At 45.3% G+C, this 10,000-nt stretch overlaps 1 protein-coding gene across 2 annotated transcripts in view; it reads right to left on the bottom strand.

Moving 5' to 3' along the window:
• The window catches only part of camkmt (calmodulin-lysine N-methyltransferase), a 118,363-nt gene that overhangs the window by 6,300 nt on the left and 102,063 nt on the right, over positions 1-10,000 (bottom strand). The window contains exons 9-10 of one of the 2 annotated variants that reach the window (XM_080848685.1): positions 5,547-5,610; positions 1-28 (exon numbers count right to left, since the gene is read on the bottom strand). The exon at positions 1-28 is cut by the window's left edge and continues 104 nt beyond it. In XM_080848685.1, the coding sequence (XP_080704811.1) occupies positions 1-28; positions 5,547-5,610 (92 nt within the window). The remainder of the gene's footprint in view (positions 29-5,546; positions 5,611-10,000) is intronic. The other variant, XM_080848686.1, reaches the window with a different exon arrangement.

Here is a 10,000-nt window from a genome sequence, read left to right as displayed (position 1 = left end):
GTGGGGGGGCAAACACTAGTGCTGTACCCTGAGGAATATCACACACACACACACACACACACAAACACACACACACACACACACACACACACACACACACACACAGAAAAGCAACACTTTAGCAGACACTTGTTTGTATCCAAAGTACAGTACAGTCAATTTTTTTTACCAGCATGTGGGACCAAACCCATGACCTGGTTAGCACACTTGTGGCATTTATGAAAGCACAACACACACACACACACACACACACACACACACATAAAGAACAACGGTAAAGAAAAACACTCATCGGGACAGTGAACACCAACTGATAACACACAAACAGACACGCACAATACCCCACCCACACATTGACAAAAGCAACATCGGAATGATGCATATAAATAAAGTCCAGCACAAAATAGAATTCAAACACACACACACACACACACACACACACACACACACACACACACACACACACACACACACACACACACACACACACACACACACAATCCAATGTCAATTGACATCAACAGCATGTAGCGCACAATGCCTGCACTTAACCGCGTGATATTAACATCACAATGCACCCAATCCCAGCAGGCCCCTCTGCGGATGTAAACATGACACACAGTGGATAGATTTCACCATCAGCGCTCCAGGCACTCGAAGCCCGCACAACCAAACCACTAGCACTTCACTGCGCACAAGTATGCACTGCTGGTTCTGAGCGGTGTGTTGTGCGAATGTATTTTTATCCATATTCCTCAAGGACTTGCCGTAAACATACCGAGAGACGGCGCTAGGTGCCAGAATTGTGGCCTATTGTGAGCCGGGTCGACCCCCGTGACGGCCTATTCGTCAGACCGCGCTGCGTCGCCAACGAGGCATAAAAGTCGGCCATGCATTACAGGGAGCAGGGCTCAAACTGAAGCACTTGAAAGCCTCTCAAAAGGCATTGAGATATTTTACATTTGTTTGTTTGGACGCTTTTCAGCAGAGGCACAGCAATTAAGAGCGGAGGTAAATAGCGCACTTGAAAACATACAGTTTTTTATGGCCGCCCCTTATCTATATGGAGTGCATTCACTCGTGTTTTATGGTTTCTTTTTCCCGGAAAAATGAACGTCAGAAAATAAGGACTGACTGCTACTGACTGACACTACTCTTCCGGTCATGGTCGCACATCTTTGCTGAGCCCAAGGATATTATGTGAAATGTCAGTGGGTGAATGTGTGCGTATGTGACGGAATGTTTTAGTGTGTTCGTTTGTGCCTAACTATGTGTGTGTTTGAGTGTGTGTGTGTGTGTGTGTGCGTGTGTGTATGTGTGTGTGTATGTTTGTGTTTCAGTGTATGTGTTTACCAGGCACTGGGAAATCCATGGCGAGGTTTGCACATCTGTTGTGCCGTGTGGCAGATGTATGGTTTGGGGAAAATAAACACAGGAGCTGTCAGTAACCAAGAGGACTCAACACAAAACAAACCCGCAAAAGACCCCACAGATAATCTGAATGAAATTAAAGGAAAAATGTTATACATACAAAAATAAGGGTTAAGAAGAAATTCCTTGGCTGTGAATAAAATCAGCGATGTTCACCTTGACTCAACAAAGTCTCTTCACACACACACACACACACACACACACACACACACACACACACACACACACACACACACACACACACACACACACATAGAGCGCGCAGGCACACACACACACACACACACACACGCACGCACGCAGGCCAGTTAAATATTTATGATTAACTAAACAAGTCAAATTGATCAAATGTTATCTTTCTCTCTTTCTCTCTCTCTGTGTGTGTGTGTGTGTGTTCTGTGTGTAGAAGTGTTCTATGAGTGTGTGTATATGTGTATGTTGTGTTTTTGCTGTATGTGTGTGTGTTCTATGTGTTTTTGTGCTCTATTTTTGTGTGTGCTCTATGTGTCTGTGCTCTCTATGTGTGTGTGTGCTGTGTGTGTGCTATATGTGTGTGTGTGTGTGTGTGTGTGTGTGTCCTCTCCCAGGCCACCTGTGCCATCTTGCTGTGCAGCGGGGAGGCTGCCAGCAAGGCCCAGTGCACAGAGAGTGGCCGTGTGCATTTATTTCATTGTATTTGATTCCTCTTAGGTATTATTGGAGATAATAAACAAAGAGATTAAAGCTAACCTAATCCAATCAATGCGCTGGAAAGGCATCCACACTTTATAGATCAACTGGCACAGCCAGAGCCGCTGTACTAAGAGGATTACCCACCGGTTCAAAGTTTCTTTGAAATCCTTCGGCTTTAAATATTATTTCATATTTTTGATCATTTTATTGTTTTAATTAAATGGGGTGTGTGTGTGTGGGGTAGGGAGAGTGTGAACACATTTGGATGTGTGTCCGATTGTGTGTGTGAGAGAGAGAGAGAGATTTGGTGAGGGGGAAGGGGGGGGGGTTAGTTGGGGTAACCGGTGAAAACGAAACAAACAAACCACCAGAACAACATTGGGATCATCTTCTTTCAACAGCTGGTTTTATTTCATTAGCTTTTGGGAGAGGTGCATTCCAAAACAACAACAACGGTACACACACACACACACACACACACACACACACACACACACACACACACACACACACACACCAAGTACCACACTAAACTATGCTAATCATCAAATGAGAGTGCTGGCTTCGTGGCACACCTCCATGCCTAGGTCCATAAACAGAATAGAAGCAGCATTAATTATATGAGTTGGGAAATTAATTGGTTTTCGTCTCAATCTGTTCCTGGACTCCGTGGTCAGTGCCATACGCAGCGCCAGGAGACAGGAGCCAATGACTGAACGCCATTTAAAAGGGGAATTTCGTTTCTACTGAATGGCAATGAAGTTTACAAATACTCACAAAAACAAAGCTGCATGTGCATATATGTCGCACACACACTCTCAAACACACACACACACACACACACACACACACACACAAAATATATAAATCTTGCAAATCATATACATACATACATACAGCCGCGGAAAAAATTAAGAGACCACTTCAAAATTATCAGTTTCTCTGGTTTTACTATTTATTGGTATGTGTTAAAGTAAAATGTACATTTTAGTTTTATTCTATAACCTACTGGCAACATTCCTACCAAATTTCAAATAAAAATATTGTCATTTAGATAATTTATTTGCAGAAAAATGACAATTGGTCAAAATAGCAAAAAAGATGCAGTGTCTTCAGATCTCGAATAATGCAAAGAAAACAAGCTCATATTCATTTTTAAACTACACAATGCTAATGCTTACACTTAGGAAGAGTTCAGAAATCAATATTTGGTGGAATAACCTTGATTTAAAATCACAACTTTCATGTGTCTTGGCATGCTCTCCACCAGTCTTTCACATTGCCGTTGGGTGACTTTATGCTACTCCTGGCGCAAGAATTCAAGCAGCTCGGCTTCTTTTCATGGCTTGTGACCATCCATCTTCCTCTTGATCACATTTCAGAGGTTTTTGATGGGATTCAGGTCTCGAAATTGGGCTTGCCATGACAGGGTCCTGATCTGGTGATACTCCATCCACACCTTTACTGGCCTGGCTGTGTGGCATGGAGCATTGCCCTGCTGGAAAAAACACTTCTCAGAGTTGGGGAACATTGTCAGAGCAAAAGGAAGCATGTTTTTCTTCCGGGACAACGTTGTACTTTGCCTGGCTGAGGTTTGTAAAAGACCATAAGGATTGAAAAAGCGGACTGGAGGTTCTTCTAAGTTCGTCTTCTCTGATGAGTCCGATTTCACAGTAGGTGCAAGACTCTCTGGCTTGTAGGCCTCTCCAGGTCTCCGTCTAACCATCAGACGACCATGTGTTGGGCAAAGCTGAAAATTGGACTCATCAGAGAAGACGAACTAGAAGACCCTCCAGTCCGCTTTTTTCAATCCTTATGGTCTTTTACAAACCTCAGCCAGGCAAAGTACAACGTTGTCCCGGAAGAAAAACTTGCTTCCTTTAGCTCTGACAATGTTCCCCAACTCTGAGAAATGTTTTTTCCAGCAGGGCAATGCTCCATGCCACACAGCCAGGCCAGTAAAGGTGTGGATGGAGTACCACCAGATCAGGACCCTGTCATGGCCAGCCCAATTTCGAGACCTGAATCCCATCAAAAACCTCTGAAATGTGATCAAGAGGAAGATGGATGGTCACAAGCCATGAAAAGAAGCTGAGCTGCTTGAATTCTTGCGCCAGGAGTAGCATAAAGTCACCCAACGGCAATGTGAAAGACTGGTGGAGAGCATGCCAAGACACATGAAAGTTGTGATTTTAAATCAAGGTTATTCCACCAAATATTGATTTCTGAACTCTTCCTAAGTGTAAGCATTAGTATTGTGTAGTTTAAAAATGAATATGAGCTTGTTTTCTTTGCATTATTCGAGATCTGAAGACACTGCATCTTTTTTGCTATTTTGACCAATTGTCATTTTTCTGCAAATAAATGATCTAAATGACAATATTTTTATTTGAAATTTGGTAGGAATGTTGCCAGTAGGTTATAGAATAAAACTAAAATGTACATTTTACTTTAACACATACCAATAAATAGTAAAACCAGAGAAACTGATAATTTTGAAGTGGTCTCTTAATTTTTTCCGCGGCTGTATATCCACACACGCATGCATACACACACACACACACACACACACACACACACACACACACACACACACACACACACACACACACACACACACACACACACACACACACACACACACACAGAGACACACACAAACACAATATTTTTAAATCTTGTAAATCTGCTGTAGGACAAGGCAAACATGAGATCCACATGAACACCGACACAACAGGGGGTCTGAAAGACGACAGAGAGGAGATCTGAAGCAGAAGGAGAGAAGGTGGGAGGGAGCGAGAGAGAGCAAGAAAGAGAGAGAGAGAGAGAGAGAGAGAGAGAGAGAGAGAGAAAGATAGACATACATACACAGACAGGCATAAGGCGGACCCTCAGCTTGTGAACAGATAACAGGACCTCACACTGTGCCAAGTGCCAAGCTGTTTCCTTGTCATCCCATACACAACTTCACACACACACACCTCACCTCCACCACCCACTGTTCTCTCTTTCTCTCTCTCTCTCTCTCTCTTTTCTAACCAAACGTCATCGTGGATCAAAGCCCGTGCTCGAGAGAAGAAAGGAGAGAGGGCGCTCAGATAAATAAGACAATCGGCTGCTATCTCCCCTCCTTCTTTCATTAGGCCCTCTGCGTGCCCCTCCACGCTTATCGCCCCGGCCAAATATGACAAGTTCAGCACACGCTGATTGAGGGAGGCGTTTGGTGGGGGGGGGATGACATCAAACAGATTAAAGGACTCAATTCAAGTTGCATATAATAAGTATTAAAGCATTACATGACATTAATCCTACCATTCCATTACCGCCCCAATCACAGAGGGCCGACTAATTACTGACCAGAGAGCCCAGAGTGTGTGTGTGTGTGTGTGTGTGTGTGTGTGTGTGTGTTTGTGTGTGTGTCTTGCGGAGCGTTGAACACTTACGTTGGGTCGTAGCAATCTTCTCACAGCATCTACTAAGCTCCCTCTGTACTGGTCTAGAAACAGGCTGGAGGAGGGAAGAACAGAAATACAGAGAAAGAGAGAGAATAAGAGAAAGAGAGAGAGAGAAAGAGAGAGAGAAAGAGAAACAGATTAATAGAGCTGCAGGTTTAATTTTTCATTCTCTTGCTACCAAACCAGTGTGTTATGTGGATAAAGAAAAGAGACAACAATTCACAAGATTCCCCCGCCTTTTAACTCACTCTTCCCCTACTCACTAATCTGAGCTTTAAAGCTTTTCATACTTACACACACACACACTCAAATAAAGCAAAATAAAAGAAAATAATTGAAATAACCCAATGATTGTGAGTGTGGGAGAAATATGAAGTAGATTGCGCTGTGGTGGTAGTTGTGTGTGGTGTGGTAGATATCTCAGATGGGAGAACGGCGTGAGAAAACAAGTGTTTGCTACAGACAGACTTACAACAGAAGGATCTGAGTGAGTTCTAAAAAGGTTAAGTGAGTGTTTGAGTGTGTGTGTGTGTGTGCGTGCGTGTGTGTATTTGTGTGTGTATGTGTGGACATTTTTGTAAGAGAGTCTGAATTTACTGAACTGACTGAATAGTACGTTTTTGAGTGCATGGTTATGGTGTGTATGTTTGTGTGTGTGTGTGTGTGTGTGTGTGTGTGTGTGTGTTTGTAAATACATATAATGGAGAGTTTGAATCAAGAGCAACATGGGTGAAGAGAATGTTTGTGTGTGTATGTTTATGTGTCCGACAGTGAGCATCTACGTGTGAGTGTGTGTGTGTGTGTGAGTGTGTGTGTGTGTGTGTGTGTGTGTGTGTGTGTGTGTGTGTGTGTGTGTGTGTGTGTGTGTGTGTGTGTGTGTGTGTGTGTGTGTGAGTGTGTGTGTATGTGTGTGAGTGAGTGATAGAGAGCATGAGTAGATGTCTGATCATGTGTAAACCCTCTTTGGAAGTGAATGGTGACAAAAGCTGCTTGAGAAAAAGATGAGAACTGTTCACACACTTGCTTGCACACATGCCTCATTGCTCAGCATGATCACACACTCACACACTCACACCCACACACACACACACGTTCTTCTCTCTCTCACACACACACACACACACACACTCTTTCACTCATACGCACACACACACACACACAGACCTGCCCCAGTCTCTCCAATAAGAGATGCCCTTGTCCGTGTCCCAATATCATTGCAAATGAGTTCACAAGTAATTTAGCTAAATGCAACAATGGAAGGGGCCAGTCATCGCTAATCCAAAGCTCCCTCTCGCTCCGGTTCCTGACAGTGCAATCCCGCAGAACACAGAACGTAGAACATCATCTTGTTGGCCCCTGACCTCGCACACTCTAATCTGTCCACGGCACTAACATGGTAATGTCATGGCAAAGGGTGGCATTGCCAGGCGGTACAAAGGGTGGCATTGCCAGGCGGTACAAAGGGTGGCATTGCCAGGCGGTACAAAGGGTGGCATTGCCAGGGGGCAGAAAGGGTGGCATCGCCAGGAGAAAAGGCACCACCCACCCAGGACTTTGCCGTATTCTCCTGTAACTCAGTGGATAATGACACCAGCACACATACTGATGAAAATGCACATCTGTCCTCCAGCGTACTGTACTGTGACTCTCATGTTGGATAAAAGCCTCAGCTCAGTGAGTACACGTACACGTACATGCAACATAGAACGATCTCTAGAACATACAACATCCACAGAACATACAACCATGATGAAAGGAGTACAAAATGCGGGTGTGGACCATTGGCAGTGAGAGGGGAGCCAGTATTAACATTTAAAACATTCAACCCAAACTCACACACACATATAAACTGACACATATTCACACATACTGTATACATGGGACTGACGTGACTCGTGAGGGGAATGGGGGCTGTCACACACACACACACACACACACACACACACACACACACACACACACACACATGCACACACACACACTTCCAATGCCCCCTTGTCCTATACTTGAACCCCCCACATGCAAAGCCTTCCTGGTGCCCTCAACCACAGGAACCCTCCTGTGACCTCCAGGGAGGGAAGGTGGCACCTCCCCAGACACCAGGTCAGAGATGTGTGTGTGTGTGTGTGTGTGTGTGTGTGTGTGTGTGTGTGTGTGTGTGTGTGTGTGAGTGTGTGTGTGTGTGTGTGAGTGTGTGCACACACACTCACATAAACATACAGGTATGTAAAGCTGCACAGATATGTAAAGCTGTCTACAGTGGAAGGTTCCAGACACGTCCGAGTGTGTGTGTGTGTGTGTGTGTGTGTGTGTGTGAGTGTGTGTGTGTATGTGTTAGAGTGTGTGTGTGACAGCTCCCACTCCCCTGTGTCATGTCAGTCCCGTGTCAAACAAACAGAGCCTCTCACTCATGGTGACAAAGTTAGAAATGACCTGCTCATGACCTTTGACCCCTGACCAGTTCCCCCTTCTGGTAAGCAGCCGGGCCAGCCTGATTTAGGGATGGACGGGGTCATGAGGGAACAATGGAGCTGTAGGGGATGGGGTAAGCAGTGTGAAAACACACACACACACACACACACACACACACACACACACACACACACACACACACACACACACACACACATATATATATAGATAGATAGATACATAGATCGAAAGCGAGAGAGAGCGAGAGGGAGAAATGTAAATATATATAATATAATATATATATTTAATATATGTAAATATAAAGATGTACATACAAACACAGACTGACACTGACACAAATGCACACACTCACACAGACAGACCCACCCACTTGGGCATTGGCCTTGACCCTGACACAGGGAACAGGTTGGCTGGTTCCTGACCCCAGCTATATGTTGTCACTTCCTCCTTAACTTCCTGTTAACTCAGCTGCCAATCATGTCACAATTCCATCCACTAACCCCGGCAAAGACCCTTCAACACCCATCTGACATGAAGAGGGAACTAAAACTTAGACACACAGACATGTGCCTTCAGACACACGCTTGCTTGTTCGCTCGCTCCGTCACTCACTCACTCACTCGCTCACTCACTGTATCTCTCACTCGCTCACTCATTATCATCATATCGATTATGCACTACTATTATCATCAGAAACACATAGGTAGGTTTAAAGGAACAGCACCCACAGGTAGGTTGACCTGTGCTGATTCCTGACACACACACACTCACAAACACACACACACACACACACACACACACACACACACACACCACACACCACACACCACACACCACACACCACACACACACACACACACACACACACACACACACACACACACACACACACACACACACTCACACACACACACACACACACACACAGACACACACAGACACACACACACACACACACACACACACACACACACATTCTCATATGCCTGATAATCTGGGCATCACAGGGGCATCCTGGGGGATTAATACAGTAGAACAGGTTGTACTTTGTTAAGAGGAAACACCAGCCTCACCATTGGAGCACTCACCACCCTCCTTCCACTCTCCTTTTCTTTCTTTCTCTCTCTCTTCCTCCCCCTTCTCTCCCCTCATCCCTCGCTCTCTCTCTCTCTCACTCCCTCCCCCCTCCATCTCTCTCTCTAACTTCCCCTCACCCCCCCTCTTTCCTCATACATCTCTCTCTCCTCATCCCTCTCTCTCTCTCCCTCCCTCCCCCTCCATCTCTCTCTCTTACTTCCCCTCACCCCCCCTCTCTCCTCATACATCTCTCTCTCTCCTCATCCCTCTCTCCTCATCCCTCTCTCTCTTCAATCCTCTCTCTCTCTCTCTCTCTCTCTCCAGGGGACAGAGGAATGGAGGGAGGCGGTGGAGTCAGACTTTAATATACTTTTGTAATGTTCTTTTAAAGCAGGCTAAAGATAGAGCCTTAAGAGAGCCTGTTTATGTCTGTCAGCAGAGAGCCCAGCCCAGCCCTGTCCAAGTACATCACAACAAAAGCTATCCTATGTGCAGTGTGTTTGCGCCTCTGTGTGTGAACCTGTGTGTGTGTCTGTGCATGGACATGTGTGTGTGTGTCCATGTGTATGTTTATTTGTGTGTGAGACTGTGTGTGTAGGTGTACGTGTATATGTGTGTGTATAGGTGTGTGTGTGAGTGTGTGCGTGTGTGTCTACTTGTGTGTGTGCAGTGTTGGTAGGGTTGCATCACGTCACTGGGCAGAGCTGGGCATTTACCAAATTGCTGCGGATGGAAAAATCATATGGTGTTGCTTAGCTGCTTAGGATAATCAGATGAGTGACGTTACTGATGATTAGAGAGCAAAACCTAGCCCTTTTCATATGTGTGTGTGTGTGTGTGGCGAGGGGGGGGGGGGGGGGGGGGGGGGGGGGGGAGCTGGGGGTGTCTTTTCACACACACACTACCCCCGGGGTGCATCACGGTGTGTTTTT

The sequence above is a fragment of the Sprattus sprattus genome (genome assembly GCF_963457725.1).
Source record: "Sprattus sprattus genome assembly, chromosome: 12".
In the NCBI taxonomy this organism is placed as follows: domain Eukaryota; kingdom Metazoa; phylum Chordata; class Actinopteri; order Clupeiformes; family Clupeidae; genus Sprattus; species Sprattus sprattus.
The sequence above is the reverse complement of the archived record's forward strand: the minus strand, read 5'-3'. Positions and strand labels throughout refer to the sequence as shown.